The 18,391-nt window shown below is 45.5% G+C and overlaps 1 protein-coding gene across 1 annotated transcript in view; it reads right to left on the reverse strand.

Annotated features, from left to right (window-relative positions):
• Positions 1-1,052: 1,052 nt before the first annotated feature.
• Positions 1,053-18,391, reverse strand: part of LOC146809249 (zonadhesin-like) — a 28,552-nt gene continuing 11,213 nt past the window's right edge. Inside the window, exons 3-4 of the mRNA XM_085616072.1 lie at positions 9,252-9,305; positions 1,053-4,277 (exon numbers count right to left, since the gene is read on the reverse strand). Coding sequence (XP_085472198.1) covers positions 3,562-4,277; positions 9,252-9,305 — 770 coding nt within the window. The 3' untranslated portion in view covers positions 1,053-3,561. The remainder of the gene's footprint in view (positions 4,278-9,251; positions 9,306-18,391) is intronic.

The raw sequence follows: 18,391 nt of genomic DNA on the forward strand, positions 1-18,391 counted from the left end.
TCATTGATGCTCCGGTGTCAATCAGCGGTGGGAACTGGTTAAACAGTGCATTTTAGGAAGCGCCATTCGTCATCATCCATGTGTTCTTCATCATCTGGGGCAACTGGTGCCTGCATGACGTTGACCGACTTGGATTTTGATGTCTTTTGAGGAGTAGATGCGTGGCATACTTTGGCAAAATGATTTAGTTTGATGCAGGTGGGACACTTCTTCCCTTGAGCAGGACACGGCCCCTGATGAGGATAGGGTCCTCTACATGAGTAACTCACAGTGGTGCTGGCAGTAGGCGTTGGACAGGCCTTTTCATTTCTACTCCCACAGTCGCCACCATGTTGACAGGCTCTGTCTTTGACTGTCGATGTAGAGCCTCCTCCATGTGTGCATCGCGCCCCTTCAAAAGTTCCTTCAACCGCTCCATAGTAATCATGTCAGCCATGGACATCCTGTAGGATGTTCTCCTTCAGCTTGACAGAGAAACCCCCCTGTATGAACTGGGCCCAAATCTCATCATCCCCGACGGGGCGTGTGCAGGTGCTGGCAAGTTCCTTTAGTCAAGCATAGAACGCGTCCACTGATTCTTCAGAACGCTGCCTGGCTTGGCTTAGGGGGAAGCGCTCATAATCAGGATTCATGAGAGGTTCAAAATGCGCAGTGAGGGCTCACTTCAGGGTACTGTAAGTAAGAGGTGGGCCAGCCTCCACTACTGACTTCCCAAGCTTGTGAATGGTGGTGCCCCCTAAACACAGGAGCATGGGGCGACATCGGTCATTATCTAGTGCCAATGCAGCAAAGTCATTTTACAGCCACTCCATCCAGTCTTTCCATTGAGCTGCTTGCGCAGAGGGGGCGGAGGTGGTGGGGGGGCTTCCACTACAAATGCTCAAGGGCTGGTACTGAAGCCATCATTGGTAAAAACAGGTCAACACAGCAGGCCGCTCATAGTCAGGCATTTGCTGTCATGGGGTCAGAATATGCAGCTTAACGAAAACTTGTCGTGATGATATTTGGCAAGAACCAATCCTAGAATCAAAAACTTTACAATGCAAGGCATATGAATGTTTAGAAGAATTTATTTTCATCAATTGAGCAGCAGCTGAATAACAAACAATGAGAATGAATAATCTGGCGCAAAACTGTTGTTAACAGGAGAATATAAAATTAGCCTCTTAACAATCACATTTCTTGATAATAATGGATATCAGACCCTGTGATTAGTACAACTCAGAATGTCATGCCATACGTGGGTGTAGCTGAGGTAGCTAGAGGAGATGTGCAAACTATTTAGAGCATCCTCCACGTCTGTGGGAGAAGTGGGCTGTGTGTGGTGGAAAACACATGCTCACAGTGATTTTTGACACATTTAGTGGCCAGCAAGAATATCTATTTCTGTGTAAGACACAACTTGAGGATATGTCAATGCAAGCAGTGATAAATAGTACATTTTGAAGTGCATTTTAGTTCAGCAAACTAGGTCAAAGCTACATTTTTTAGGAGACCCTTGAAAATAGAGTGACAAACAATTCCAGTACATTTGGCCAGTAGCATCCTTCAAAAATAGGTACATTTTGAAGATCACTTTATGCGCTGTTTTCACCATAAGAAATATATTAAATAAGAGTGTATTAGTAAGCTTATTAAACTGGTTGGGGGAAAGACCACTATGTCAAGATTCTGGGAAAGATTTTATTGCTATTTTACATGCAACTGAATGTTAGAGATTACATAGCTTTGGAGGAAAATGTAGCGGCCTATTTATGGAATTATCAATCAAGTCACCTTGCTGCGCTGTATGATAGGGAAAGGGCAGGAATATATACTGTGCATTCATGTCATTTGCTGGCACACAATGTGCTGCCTAGCGCCAATGAAGGCCCGAATCAAGGGCGCCTGCGTTGTTGGTAGGATTGTTTTTGTGCAGAAAGAGGAAACAGTGAGGAGAAATAAATATATTTCTGTTTGCTGCACCTCAAATGGGGAGGCAATGAATTCTGACGCATTCCCAGGTCTACCACCCTTGGAAAATCTCGGAATTCGTAAGAATGCATGGGTGGATGCGTGGGAACACTCATGCTCCACCCATGTAATGCCCTAACCATGCAATGTGACGCAAGACAACAACTTGCGCTACCTTGTGTTTTGCTAGATTTACCGAGCCACGCAGCGCCACGCAGACTGGCCTAGTGTAGCTTGATAATTCTCAGTGTAGGTTTGCGCTGCCCTGCCGCGCCTTGCGTGGTATAGGATGAGGTAAACTCTATGATAAATAATATGCGCATTACTTTGTTAACTGTTATGTTTTTTCTAGGTACTCGCAGACCTAATGCCTTACCTACTGAGCTACTCTCTTAACATTGTAACTTGTGACCTTAGCAATACAAATACATCTCTACAGCAGAGAACTAAATATTTATTTTTCAACCCACTTTGAAAGAATGTTCAAGTTAGGTGAACCTATTATTGAAAAATGGATCTGGTTAGACCAGATAAAGGTCAGCCAGCTCATGCGTTTAGCCAGCATCATAGTGCCTCTTGGGACCTATAGTATGTATTTCACTACTAAATACTCAAAAACTCCAACATGCATCGTGTTGCTCGCCAAAAAGCCTTGATTTTATTAAGGTATCACGCATGAGCTGGAGTAATTAGATGTTATGAGTATTGTTGATAAAAAACACGAAAGTGTGACTTTTAGTCACTTTTTTATAGTTTGCTTTCTAGTTAATGCTGCACGCTACAGATCTCTTTCAATGACTGACCCGGCTGTGGTTGTGGGAATTTAATATGCAGTAAACAACTCTTAACCTGCAGAACACAAATGGTCCCAGAGCACTTAAGCCCTTACAAACACTACAGACCTAAGGTTTGGAAAATATCATTTCAGGGGTGGGGATGGGGTGAGTTCTTTCTCTGTGGTACTTTTGCAATGAGATATTTACAGGCGAGGTGGCTATGTGAATATGCGGGCATGAATGAAAAAGGAATTTACCATGAGTTTATTCTCTAAAATGTACACTTGCATGACAAGAATATTGAGAAGATAAGTGCAAATAGGTAGGTATAAATGTAATATTTTTCACTCCAGATCTAAGTTCCCGGAAGATATATATATATATATATATATATATATATATGTATATATATGTATATATATATATATATATATATATATATGTATATATATGTATATGTATATATATATTATATATATATACATACATACATATATGTGTATGTGTATATATATATATATATATTGTGATGGTACATATATGTGGAGTTATATATAGTGAAACTTTACGTACACATAGGAAATTGCGTTCCCAATATTCTTACGTCCTCAATATTTTTGACACGACATTCTGTCCCATGATATTTGTGATATTTGTCCGATCACCTATACTCCTAATCTCACTTGTAGTTTATTTAACTTGAAAGTCCCTGCAATATAATGTTAACTCAGTGGTTTTCCTTGCTTGCATATTGGTGAGTTAACAATTGTGAATCAAGTATGTTTACATCCTATATAGTGCTCAGAGAGCCATGGGTACTTGCTTCTCCCCTTCATGAGGAGGTTGCTCTAGAGCATTGCTTTGGAAGTACACACGCGTTACCAGACTTCACATAGCCCTTGTCACAGAAGCACCCAGGCACACATCGCCTTATGCATGATTTTGGTGGATTGCTGTAATTATCACATGTGAGCGGGCATGCAGTGCCACAGGTGTCATAGTGTGCGTGGTTGTTACAGGGACAGTCCTTCTCAAGGACACATTCTGTAGAGTTTACGACATATCCCTCATTACAGAAGCATCCGACCTTGCAATCCTTTGTACAGGCTTTTTCAGTGATGTTATTGGCCACATCCTCACAGGTTCTCCGACATGTGCCACAGCCATTGTACTGCGAATTCTTCTTGCAGGGACACTCTTTCTGTCGGACACATTTACCGGAGTTTAATGCATAGTCACCTTTGCAGACACATCCTCCAGTGCAAATCCTTGGGCACATCTTCTCTTTCTTGTTGACCATGTTGGCCACGTCTTTACAACTAAATTGGCAGAGCCCGCCACATTCCGTATATTCTGCGTTCTCCGGACAGGTACAGTCCTTCTCAGGTATGCATTTCCCATTCTGTAGGACATATCCAAACACACATGAGCATCCTGGCTTGCATTCTACTGTGCATTTCTTAGGTAGCCCCATGCTGAAGATATCCTGGCAGGTTCTTGGACAGGATCCACCGCAGCGTGAGTACTCCATGTTCAAGCCACACTTTTCTGTAAGGGAGATTAGAGCATTGTAATAGATCCTTTTTAAAATGTCACAAAGCACTGTGGTTTAAATGCATTCTAATAGCCTCTGAAAGCAATATGTATCAGGTTTAGTACAATTTGGCAACATCCGAGAACAGTACGGTTTCGACTGACAGAGATCTCAAGCCTCAGACCTGAGCCGCATGCGGTACAACAAGTCAGGATGGGGCAGAAGGAAGGTGCACGGCAACAATATGCACTGAATCACCACCTGCATTTCTAGCATAAGGAAATATAACCATTTGTAAATGTAATTGAATAGGCAAATGGTCTCTGTGGATCGATTCATTTGGTTTCTCAAGAATGGTTGTACCAGGTATGTGTTAGTGTTATTGATCAGAGTGTGCCTTTGGCTTTAGACTGGACCTACGTTACTTCACGACAGGTAGGTATTATAGGGGCGTTCTCGTGCAAACCCTCCATGCATTTTGGCCAGCCGCGGTCTGTGCGGGTAAGAGTGGTGGGGCCTCGTTGGCAGAGGGGGATTTCGACATATGACCACGAGGGAAAATTAATTATTTATTTAATTTCCCCTTGCGGTCGTATGTTGACATACCCCCCCACCCAGCCCCACCCAGCCACCGCTCTTACCTGAACGGGCTGCGGCTGACTTTGACACAAACTCAGAGGTACAAACACTTGTAAACCTGGTTTTGAGTCAAATGGTGCACCTACCTGACAGGGGTGCATCAAGGAGACATATCTTCTTTTCTCCTCGGTACTGCCTCTTTCCACGTGTGCTCTATTAGACAGCACACCTAGAAAGAGACATATGCCACTAAGGATCGTTTTTGTGCAGGAAGGCATCCCGTCCTGCACAGAGAGAATCCTACCCACAATGCAGGCACCCTTGCACCATGCACAAGGCTGCTTGCGTTGCCTCTGGGTAGCCACAAGTGAGGCAGTGCATGGAGGGAGCTGAACAGCACCATATGTTGGTAAATATGGAGCAATTTCTTCAGCTCTTTCCTGTCAATACAATGCAGGTCAGAAACTTGTTTTGCTGCGCCTCGTTGCATGAATTATTTGTAATTATGGCATCGGTGTTCACTGTTCACTGAGATGCCCCAAGAAAATAATTAGTGACTGAATCCCTGGTTGTGGTCCTGCAGAGTGGTAAAGAAGGTGCTATGCCACTGAGGTCCATGTCCTTTCACCTCGAGCAAAGAGTCCCTGGGAGTTTGGGACACTTGGAGCACAGACCTTTCGCTGCCAGTTCTGAGGATTGTGCCGCGCCTTAGCGTGCGTTGCCAGCGCCCTGGGCAACATTTCAAAAGAAAGTATTGAGCCCCCTAGCCCGTTAGCTCAGGGAGTAATACTTTCTTTTGAAATTTAGAGCCCCTAAGAATTTTGCGGCTGGGGCAACTGCCCCTGTGAACCCCCCACGCTACGCCTCTGGGATTGTGACATGAAATTCCAACCACGTGCTGAACGTGCCGAAGTCTGGGTTTTTGATAGACGGAATTTCTTCAGAAACTGAACTGCTTAAAAAACGATAATCTGAGGGATTTTGAATTGTTTCAGTGAACAGCTATTCCCCAGTGGCCATTGTCGAGAAACCACTTCTGTACTGAAATCGTTACATCAGAAATGTATTGAAATACAAACTGCATCGAACTTTTTGTTTTAAATGTTCCCTGATTCAAATATCAGATCTGCACCATTTCGCGCAATTGGAATCAATGACATAGAATCTCTGGTGGAAAATGTATTTGTTTTTAGATATTGGGGCAGATTTATAAGCCCCTTGCGACATGTTTATGACACCGTTGCGTCACTTCTGTGATGCAGCGGAGTCGTAAACAATGCGTCAGATCTACAACGTAACGCATCTAGTGAGATGTGTCACGTTGTAAAGCCCTGCGCTACATTATACCTGCGTCAGGTATAATGGGGCAGATGTACAAGCCCCTTGTGACATGTTTATGACACTGTTGCGTCACTTCTGTGATACAGCGGCATAGTAAACAATGCGCCACCATGCGACAGATTTACAACGAGACACATCTAGTGAGATGCGTCACGTTGTAAAGTCCTGTGCTACATTATACCTGCGTTCCATCGCAAGGAAGCCCTGTAAAAGTGACTGCAGTAAAATCTAAAAGATTTCACTGAGTCACTTTTAAGTCCATGCTGCGTCAAAACCTTATGCCTGCTTGAAGCAGGCGTATGGAGTGACGCAGCATGTTAGGTATAGGGCGCCCCTGAGCATTGCTGAGGTTACATCGCGCTTGCGACACGACTCCAGCAATGCGCTGCCCTTACGACATAAGATGTGACATGCATCTGACTATCCTTGCACCACGGCGTATCTGTAATGTAATGTAATGTAATGTAATAATTACTTATAAAGCGCGGCATTCACCGGACGGTTTCTTGGCGCTAGGGGGTGCAAGGGTATTCCTGTGTGTCGTATCTTTACTGGCGCATCCCTGCTAAAATGCAGGGATGCGCCTGTCCTTGTGAATCTGCCCCATTGTATGCGGGTGGGGGTTCCATCGCAAGGAAGCCTCGTAAAAGTGAGTCACTTTTACGTTCATGCTTGTCCATGCTGCGTCAAAACCTTACGCCTGCTTGAAGCAGGCGTAAGGAGTGATGCAACATGTTAGGTATAGGGCGCCCCTGAGCACTGCTGGAGTTGCATCACGCTTGCGACACGACTCTAACAATGCACTGCCCTTACGACATAAGATGCGACATGCATCAGACTATCCTTGCGCCGCGGTGCGTCACATCCGTGGTGACGGAAGGGTATTCCTGCGTGCCACATCTTTACTGGCGCATCCCTGCTAACATGCATGGATGTGCCAGTCCTTGTAAATCTGCCCCATTGACTTTAGTGGTGTTTTGGTGCTGCCAAATACTATACATGCACTTTGCCTGCCGCCCTTTACTACCTAAGCTCTACACTGTTGAACATTTTGGGGAAAAGTCACAAAACATTTGAAGACGGATGATTGTCTCTCCACTGGTTCCCAGTCCAGTCACCTGCGTGTGTGTAAGTGTATGTAAAGGTTATATGAACCCGAAGGAACCAAGTGGCTGCATAAGGAAAACGTGGCACTGCAATTAGTAGAGGAGGGCACAATTCATGATTATGTACATTGTAACTTGGAGTAATGGGGAAAGATTTATGAAGGCAGTCCGAGGCCAGAGTCCGAGGCCAGGAAGCGCTTTATTGGTCCTTGTTTGTGAGATGTACATAGGTGCTACATATTTCTACGGTACTACAAAAACCATCCACAAAAGGATGCCAGATTGCCAACAAAAGTCACCAAAAATAGGCATGCTGGTAGGGGAAGAAAGCCTAGAGATGCCACGAGACTGCAGGCAAATGCATATGAGAGATACCCAAAGATATCTGTGTCATAGATGACACAGGCAGATTGCAAATAATATGACTGGAGTATGCATTAAAACATTTATTGGTGCTACTCATACTATAAAGCACATTTCACTTTCAGAGCATTATTCGAGGGAGACCAGAGGTTGGAACAGAACCAGGGTGCACATTTGCAACCAAATTAGAATGAAATGATGTCTTTCCAGCCCTTCCAGTTCTAGCCACTCCCTCGTGAAGGTCTGAATGAGGCACATGGAGTTCGCCCCTTGCAAGGGGAAGCATCGATGTGTTGAAATGAATATCTCTGGTGATACCCCGTGATACCCCGCAGCTATCAATAGCGCAGCAGGTGCATTGACACCAGGCCTCGGGTGCTTGAGGGGCCCCTGCATCCCAGGTATGGCTGTGGTTACTAGAAAGGGATAAAGGACCCAGTTCCTTCGCTTGTGTCATGGCCATTGTATCCTTATTATGCAACTGTTGATGCACTAAAAGGACTTGGCACCTAAGACCTGCAGGGGAGTTTCAGTCATGGCTGTTAGTGGGGCGCTCTAGGACTTTCGGTGCAGGCAGGGATGAGGGCTGGCTGAGGGGTCTGAGGCAAGGGATCTGTGGTAATGGGATGATGGCGTTGCAGCATCACAGAGATCAGATCTGATGTAAGTGCAATGAGGCACACTTGCTTGTCATTGAACAACCGCTTGCCTACTTGCTTTTTGTGCCCAGCCCCATCTCCTGGTTTTGCCAGGTTACCCCAGGGGGGCAGTGTTTTTCTAGGAGGGCAATGGCCGCATCCTGAACACCTGGAGTGATTTGAGGCAGTAGGGATACAATTTATTGTGACATCAAACAGATTTATTCATTCAACAAATATGATTGTGGAGAGATAGTACAATCTAACAAAATGAGAGCATGAAGTGACTGCTGCGCCCAGAGTGATATACTGTAAATATTGTCCCACACCACGACTTAGGGAGAGGAATTACCACAACACATTGCAAAGGTGATACTGGCGCGAGGCCAAACCCTCTGCCATGGCCCAGACAGCTCAGCTCCTCCCATCACCCATCTCCTGCCTAAGGTGCACCCAAAGGGAGATTGCTAAAGGTTTAAGGAAAAGAAGCTCAGAGGCGACTTTATGACAGGTACAGTCGCTGAGCTGCACAGGGTCAGTTCCAGCCCAGACAGACAGGCAGTTCTAATCCAAGAAAGAGGGAGAAGTGAGCAAACCAGAGGTCAAAGACAACAGGGAGAGTAGGGGATGAGACCAACAGTAACAATAAATATAATGTTAATAAAAGCAAAAGGAAGAAAGATCCGTGCTATATTGGTAAATATAATTAGACTGAATACAATGATGAGCCCTCGACAATGACTATATTGCCATCGTCTTCAACCCTACGACTACCACGACTCCTGTCCCGGACCCTGTTCTTAGGGTTAGCCCTAGCTTTACCCTCTTGTAAAAAACACTTTGATAGTGATATATAAAAACAGATTCATTCGATCAATTCAATTATGAAAAGATAATCCTATGAAACAAAACAGGAATCCATCCCTGTACACAGAATGATACAGGGGTGATGTTGACTTACCGCGACCATCACCAGCATCCTGGCATTTTACCGTTCCAAGCATCGTCGTGAGCACTGGAAAAGAGAAATACAAACATAAATGGAAGCTGCGCACTATAGCTTCGATTATCGCAAATTTCCTTACAGATAAACAGTTTGGGATCAAGCAAGATATCCTCCAGTTAATCAAAGATCACCACGCTGGAATGAAGGCAAGAATCAAAGCCATTTAATTTACTGCAGGAGAAAAAATGGAATGTGTTTGACATCGTATTGGACACCAGTTACAAAGTACTGCTCACAAAGTCCTTAATCGGATCTCCAATCAAAATATCAATATGAAAAGGTAACATCAAAGCATGTAGGTTTCATTCAATTATACAAGGGGTGAGATGGGATTTTGGATCAAGTTATATGGTAATGTGATAAAAACAGACATAATTTACAAGAACCGCTTGTTTACTCACAAGCGAACATAGGGCAGTTTCACAGAAACTGCCCCAGTGGTGCAACAGGCTGTATGCCCACTTTTTGCACCCCCCAAGAGCAATTTGGTTTTACGAAATGGCTCTTCCATAATATAGTTCTTGCAGGCAGTAAACGTGTGCTGGCATGGTCTTAAAGAGACATTCCTTCTTTTGTGTGGGGTCATCGACCCATGCAAAATACGAAAAGGGTGCAAAGGCAAAGTATTTGTTGACAGTGTGCACTGTAATTACACAACCCCAGAAGGCACCCATTAAAACGGAGGGAAAGGAGCACACGCAGTGCATGTGTACACCTGGTCTGTGCCTGTACTGGGAACAGTGCATATGCTGTGGTACGGTGCACCACCCACATCTGGGCTTGGCACACAGGCTTAAGTGTGTTTCACAGCAAAGTGTGAGACAATGTGCTATACCTCTAATATGGCACATTGTATCATGACAAATTATAGTAGTAAAAAATGAGGTTGTTGATTGACTGAGGTATGTTGGGTCTGGTCAAGCAGAAACTACAATCCTTGTCAGGGTAAAGCACAAGCAGACCCCAAACTTGCGTCAACTTTGAAGATCCTGTCAATGGGGCTTGTGATGTGAAGTCTGGTGTCGGGGATGGAACACACATTTTGGGTTATGAGTCGATTCTGAAGAGCTGGGAGGCTGCAATGCAGAGTCCATCGTTGTTGTCAAGGCTGCTGTCCACAAGAGATGCAAGGGCCTGAGCCGGGTCAGCGTCACGCAGTGGTGGTTCCAAAGGCGACACAGGTTGCAGCTTCAATGTGAGTCTTTGCGATGGGCCCAATCCACGCAGTGGCAACGATGCATCAGTTCTGCTCGACTTTGCGCCACAAAACGGAGGAGATGCAACAGTTCTGCTGGATCCACATGCTGGCAGAGCACCTTAGGCTCACTTACAAGGGAAGGGTGCGGGACTGGGGTGGCACCACTTGGCAGGGTGTGGTACTTTGAAATTTGGGACTGCGTGGGAGGCAGGTGCCCTACCCCTGTCTATCCCGGTATAAGCGAACCGCGAATGGCCAATGCGGTATGTACAAGTGCTTTGCATAACATTTCATTGTTAAATGCACTGTGTATACGATATTATACATTGACTTCGTGGGTTCCATCTTAGAGCGGTGGCCATCTTATGGTTGCCCTCACATAGGCTACACATTACGAACAAGTATGGGCCTTTAGAACACATGTACTTTCTGTTTGACTTCTCTGTGACCTGTGCAGCTTGGCTCCGCTGCCCCAGGTCAGTCCGGTCTCACGAGCTCCCCGTCCTACGGCCACCTGTGATTAGCATCAGGGTTTGACACACCATAAAGCCTTTTCATCCCACACAAGCCTCCGGCTAATCTCTTTCACACCTGACTTTTCCTGCTTTATGGCTTGTTTTACAAACAGGAGATGCCCGTGTTTATTGGGGCCTGTTGATATCTGATGTGGGATCTGAGCCTCGCTGGGTAAATAATTGTGGGCTGGCTAAACTGGAATGTGGGATGGTCATCATGACTCTGCCTTTTCGTTTGTAATGGATACATGTAGATGACCATATCGTAAAACAAGGAATGTATGCCTGAAGCATGATATTTTGTATTTAAGGAGAAGCCCGTTTCTGTAATGTTAAGCAGTCTCCTGAGAACATACATTGTGTTGTACTTCTCGGACCCCTGTAATTGGTGTGCAGCCAATAAACTGATCTTTGACTTCACCAAGAAGACTCTGTGTTTCTGTAGGTCTGAAACAGGAAGAACCCGAAGTCTTAGGGTGTGTTCCCCTGCACCGCTGGGCTTTAAATTCCCAGTACTTCAGTTGGCACCTGTTAGACCTGGCATCGTTGGCGTGGTTACCCCTGACTTTTTGCCTCTACCTCCTGTGTATTTTTGATGCTATGCTGGATTTCGTTTTTGCTGGTTTAGATGCTTTGGGCACTTTGCCACTGCTGATCAGTGTCAAAGTGCAAGTGCTCCCTTGGTAAATTGTTGTATTGATTGGTTATCCATGATTGGTATATTTGTTTCACCCGTTAGCCCCTAGTAAAGTGCACTGCGTGTGCCAGGGCTGGTGATTCAAATGCTACTAGTGGGCTGCAGCACTAATTGTGCCACCCACAGGAGTAGCGCTAAAAATGATGTCTTAGGCCTGCTTGCAGTGCCTATGTGCAGTCCAGGACTGCCATGTCGACCTGGCCAGTGCACCCACTGACCAGGCCTTATCCTTCCCTTTCTGTACATGTCAGGCATCCCTATGGTGGCCCTAGGTACCCCCCTGGGCTGGGTGCAGTGTACCTGAAAGGTAGGGCATGTACTGAGGTGTGTAACATGCCCTGGTAGTGAATTACAGCCATTTTCGTTTTTCACTGCTGAGAGGCTATCTTGCCCATAGGATAGAATGGGGAAGGCTGTTTACATGCCTATCTTCCCATAAGGGCAAGATAGAAAATCCAAGTTTGGTATCTCTGTGTTCAGAATTTAATTATACATCTTTTTAGCAAGATGGTTTTTAACTTCACTGTGTGAGAATAGCACTTTTTAGAAAGTAGCTATTCTCCTGTTTAACCTTCCTGTGTGCCTGTGTGCTGGTTGGCTGACTGGTGTCATGTGATGGGCTAGGTGGCTCCAGGAGCCTGGATGAGTCAGCAGCAGGGTGAATAGGGGGATCTGCTTTAGATGGGTGGGAGGAGTAGTCCCTGGGTCTGAATAGGGCTGCCCCTGACAAACACAAATCTGGCTCCACCCCCTGCTGGCCAGGCTGAGGACTCTGCCTCTGCTGGCACAAAGAAGGCTCCACCTCCTGCTGAGCGTCTAACGACCCTGCCCCTCACTCTGAAAGGAACCAGGTGCTCCAGAGCAGAGCACACCCAGAAACCGGTTTGAGAAGGGGAATCCCCCCACTGGAACAAAGAGAGACAAAGACTTGGAGGGGTATAAGAAAAGGACCCCAGACACCTAAAACTTTAGATCACTTTGGAACTAAGAAGAAACCTCTGCCAAGGAGAAAGCTGAAAAGGACTGAAGAGGAGAAGACTGCCTGCTTGCTGTTTTGCTTTGCTGCCAAGGAGAGGGGAAGGACTTTGCTGTGTCCCCTTCTTTTGATTCTGATCTCCAAGGGCCTGAGAAGAGCTGGCTCCCTGTTAAGAAGTCCCAGGAACAAAAGGACTTCACCACCAGCTCCCCTGGAACTCTGCTGAAGGAGTTCTGACCTGCCTTGGAGTGCTTGCCCAGTCTTGGGGCCTCAGGAGGTCGTTTTGCTGTGTTTTGGGAGCTGGGAAGCAGAAGCGTGAAAAGAGGAAAGGTACCCAACACATCATCCGATTGCGTGTCGCAAGAACAAGAGTGCGTGGAAAATTTCATCGCGGCACCATCGCAACACGCAGGGTCCCCGCATCGCCGAGTGCGTCGAGCATCGTCCCGAAGCGTGAAGATTCCTGACATTGCGAGGGTCGTCGCAGAACCAGTTTGCGGGCCGCACCACTGCCGGTGCGTGAAAAGTCTCCAGTCATCGTGTGCGTCGACGCAGAGTCCCGTTCCGTGGCGCATCGAGAGTTGCGGCGCCGGAAGACAACGCTGCGCCGCGCATCGTGCCACATCGAAGCGTGTCGCATCGAACCTGTGCGTGAAGCTTCCCCCTAAGAAACCTACGCAACGAAGGCCAAAGTCATCGCATCCTCCCCTTACAGATCGGAGCCGGCGCATCCACCTCTGCTGCGTGAAGCAGGGCTGCTGCAAAGCCTCCCCAGGATCTCAGGAGTATCACATCGCCTTTGCAAGCTTCCTTGTTATAGCTTTTGGGAACCTTATCGCAACTACAGGTACTGTTGGGCACGAAAGTGTCGCATTTTGTGCATTGAGAGTCGCATTGTGCAAGACACTGACTTTTACATCCTGGAGTACTTTCTGCAAACTCTTGAACTATCTTTAAAGTAACCTTTTTGAATTATATGTTGGTTTGTCTGTAGTATTTGGTCTTGTGAAGTTTTTAGTAAAGATACATTATTTTTCTAAAACTGGTGTGGAGTAAATCTGTGGTGTTTTCACTGTGTTACTGTGAGTGTTGGTACAAATACTTTACACATTGCCTTTGATAGCCTAGACTGCTCAGGCCAAGCTACCTAGAGGGTGAGCAGGGGTTATCTTAACAGTGTATCCCCCTTTCCCTGACTAGAAGCAAGGGTCCCTACTTGGACAGTGGTACCTACCCTGCCAACTAGAGACCCCCAGATCTAACAGCACCCAACTCGGGACGATTTCAGCGGTACCAGTCCAAGCCAGAGGTTCATGAGGAGCTTCGTGTGGAAATTCTGGAGGAAGGCCGCCACTTCATCGACCCCTGCATGTCGACGTGGTCCGAAAGTCTTTTCTGCGAGGTTCTCCGCATCCCGACGGCTACGAAGGACTGCTGCCCTGATTAATCGCCCTGTTTTGGACCCTTGACGATTTGGTAGAGCGAAACAATTGAGAGAGTCTTCTGGTGACGCCATCGATCATCGATATTCAGTTAAGTATAAGTGGAGCGTCTCCCAGTTTGTTTGGTATCCTTCGGGATTTTTGGTATCCTTCTGGATCATTTTGATTTGGAGCTTGCAAGCACCAAAGCCAGAGGACTCGTGTATTCACAAGACTATCGTATTCGATAATCCTTTGAAGTTTGAAACTAGACTAGTGAGCGAAGATGCCTGGTTCTAGTGTATTTGGAAGATTGTTTTGTTTGGGTTGTAGAAGGGATTCCCAATTAGAGGATTCATGTCCGGTTCCTCCAATTGGAACTCCAACTTATGAGCTTTATGTAAAACATGGCGTGGGCCCCATTGCATATAATGAAGTATGGATCCGATACACCAGAAAGGATGGTGTTTTAAAATGGCCCCAAAATGGTAGTTTCGATACAGATATCTTAGATAATTTGGAAGTTAAATTGTTTAAAAAGAAAGCCCGGCCGGCGATGTTTGATTCTTTCCGCCTATGGCGAAAGGAAGCGAAACAGAAGGAAATTAAGCTAGCGAAAAGGAATAAGAGAGAAAGAGGTATGTCAATGTTGCAAGCAGCTGTGCAATTTAAAGATAATGAGGAGGAACGGGGAACAACCTTTACAACGCAACTTTTACAACGCACTACACTTACAACGCATTTTTTACAACGCACAATCCATTACAACGCATGACATTACAACGCATGACACTACAACGCATTTTTAAAAACTACCTTTACAACGCATTCCATTACAACGCATACTACCATTACAACGCATACCATTACAACGCATAATATAGTAATTTTTACCCCTATACTATCCAACACTTACCCTACTGTTGCACCCCCTGGAGTTAGAATAGTAATTTTTACCCCTATACTATCCAACACTTACCCTACTGTTGCACCCCCTGGAGTTAGAATAGTAATTTTTACCCCTATACTATCCAACACTTACCCTACTGTTGCACCCCCTGGAGTTAGAATACTAATTTTTACCCCTATACTATCCAACACTTTCCCTACTGTTGCACCCCCTGGAGTTAGAATACTAATTTTTACCCCTATACTATCCAACACTTACCCTACTGTTGCACCCCCTGGCGTTAGAATACTAATTTTTACCCCTATACTATCCAACACTTACCCTACTGTTGCACCCCCTGGAGTTAGAATAGTAATTTTTACCCCTATACTATCCAACACTTACCCTACTGTTGCACCCCCTGGAGTTAGAATAGTAATTTTTACCCCTATACTATCCAACACTTACCCTACTGTTGCACCCCCTGGAGTTAGAATAGTAATTTTTACCCCTATACTATCCAACACTTACCCTACTGTTGCACCCCCTGGAGTTAGAATAGTAATTTTTACCCCTATACTATCCAACACTTACCCTACTGTTGCACCCCCTGGAGTTAGAATAGTAATTTTTACCCCTATACTATCCAACACTTACCCTACTGTTGCACCCCCTGGAGTTAGAATAGTAATTTTTACCCCTATACTATCCAACATTTACCCTACTGTTGCACCCCCTGGAGTTAGAATAGTAATTTTTAACCCTATACTATCCAACACTTACCCTACTGTTGCACCCCCTGGAGTTAGAATAGTAATTTTTACCCCTATACTATCTAATACTTACCTTAAATGCAATTTAATATTATGCGTTGTAATGGTATGCGTTGTAAAGGTAGTATGCGTTGTAATGGAAATGCGTTGTAAAGGTAGTTTTTAAAAATGCGTTGTAGTGTCCTGCGTTGTAATGTCATGCGTTGTAATGGATTGTGCGTTGTAAAAAATGCGTTGTAAGTGCATGCGTTGTAAAAGTGTGCGTTGTAACGTCATACATCCAGGAGGAACAAATGAATGAGCAGTTACATAGACAGCGCAAACTAGGGATAGATAAATGTTACCCTGTTTTGTCACCCCTTGTGCAAGATGAAACAGAAGAGAAAGAGAAAGATTCCCTAATGTCCCATTTGCTAAGTTCGCCACCCCCGTATGCGCAAAATGCCACAGCGCCTCCACAGCTCGTAAATGTGCAGCCTCCAGTAAATATGCCGCAAGCCTTCCCACAACCGCCAGCTCCTCCTCAGCCGGCTCCTAACCCTACAGTGCAGCCCTCTCAAGGGCCGCCAGTTTTGTTACCTGTTGCCCCCGCGCTTCCTGCGACTTTGCCTAGCACATCAGCTGCCTCCCCTGGCGCTCCTTCTTACACTACCCAGGTACCTGTATCTGAATGCGCTTTTCTTCCCTCTGTCTATCCCCCCGTTTTCGCCTCAACTTCTCCTTCAGCACGACAACGTCTAGCTAATGTAGTTACTAGTTTAATGTCGCCTCTCTTTGGGTCATCTAGTATGACTCCTGGTTTACAACGTAAGCAATTGCGTAGTCGGCTGCCTGGTCCTGACGAGCAAGAGGTGTTAGATCATCTGGCGCGTAGGTGGATTGGTTTCCCTTCATTCTATAATGTGGAATCAGTTGTTAACGTTTTCCACCAATGGGACGCCTCAAAACAGAGGTATTTCTTTGACAAAATGTGTGAATTCCTCTGTGAGGAATTGGAGGATCATGGTTCAAACCCAAACCCGCAGGAGTTGTGTCGAGTGCGGTTTGATTTCGAAAAAGGTACAATTGTGGGTCCCGATGTAGATAGAGCAGTTGCGACTTTACTGTCCTTCAGGAATGGCGATTGTCAACAATCATTGTTCGAACAGGAATTCCCTGTGGGGAAAAAGGGAAAAGTGCGACAATACCCTATGAGAGAAGTCCCTCCGGTATGGAAGGAAGCCGTTGTGGCTGATGCCGCTCGAAATATTGTTGCTGCTCCAGCTCATTTTCAGCGTGTTTGGGTGCATGTCCCATGGAAGCGTTCTGAGGTGTTAGCGCTTAAGCAGACATTGCCTGACCCCCGTAAAAACCCTGCAGGATATTATAAGGAGTTATCACAAACTGCAGAATCGTGTGTCATGAATCTAGCTGACATAGATATGTTGTTTGGGAATGTGGTTCCACAGCCTTTATGGGGATCCATCCGTAATACGGATCATGCTGCAGAACTAGGGGGCACATGGGCTAATATCATTGCTGCAGACGCTGGCCAAGTTGGTGGTGCGAAGCCTGACCCTTTAGTAGCAGACCTCCCTGGTAGAATTATTACATACATGAAAACTTTAATGCCCGCGATGCGTGTAAATTGGGATAAACTATCCGCATGTAAGCAGAAGAAAGATGAGACAGTGTCTGATTTCTTTACAAGGTTTGAAGAAACGTTTATCGACCACAGTGGTCAAGACATGAGTACTGAAGGTGGCCAACGGTTATTTGTTGATGAATTTGTGCAGAATCTACTCCCCGAGTTGTGTAAAAAATTAAAAGATTCAGAAAGTTCTTGGGCTGTTTCCTCTTCGGCGCCAATACTGGCTACTGCACAGTATTATGAAAATAGAGATAAAGACGAGAAGGATAGAACAGATAAGAAAACGAAAGAACTGAAAACGAAGGTCCTTTTACAGCAGGCTTATCCGCCACGTGGAGGACAGAATAATTATAGGCAAATGCAAGGTATGTATCAGCAGCCCCAACAGTTTCAGAATAACCAGCAAATGAATGGGTATTATCAACCACGTATCCCTGTAGGTCCCAATCAATGTTCATATTGCAGAGAGGAAGGTCATTTCAAGTATAGTTGTCCTAAATTAATGCAGCGTACTAGTAATGCGTATGGCGCAAGAGGTAGAGGTGGTCAGCAGGCTCCTAGAGGTAGAGGTCGTGGAAATGCTCCCCAGAACGCGCGTCCTCTTCCACCTCAAAATACGATAAATAGCTTTGATCAGCAAGCCAACGCGACTGGTAATACAGCTCAGTACTATAATAATGATTATTATGCAGAAGACGACAATGTGGAAGGTAATGATTACTAGGACAGCCATAGACAGAGAGAGGGAGTTGTTTCAGTACCAGTGGATCAGAGCGGACCATATGTTAAAGTGACTACAGCGGGTGTAACAGAGCCCTTTCTGCTGGACACTGGTGCTGCAAAGAGTTCAATTATGCATTCAAAACTCCCTGGCGCGCCTTTGTCTGGCGAAATGAATGTTTCAGTAGGTTTTTCTGGCGTCCCAGTTAGAAACCCGATTTCTAGTCCTATGCCACGTTCTGTTGGACCTTGTGAGCTAAAAGCACCCCTCATCCT

This window comes from Triturus cristatus, chromosome 7 (genome assembly GCF_964204655.1).
Source record: "Triturus cristatus chromosome 7, aTriCri1.1, whole genome shotgun sequence".
In the NCBI taxonomy this organism is placed as follows: Eukaryota; Metazoa; Chordata; class Amphibia; order Caudata; family Salamandridae; genus Triturus; species Triturus cristatus.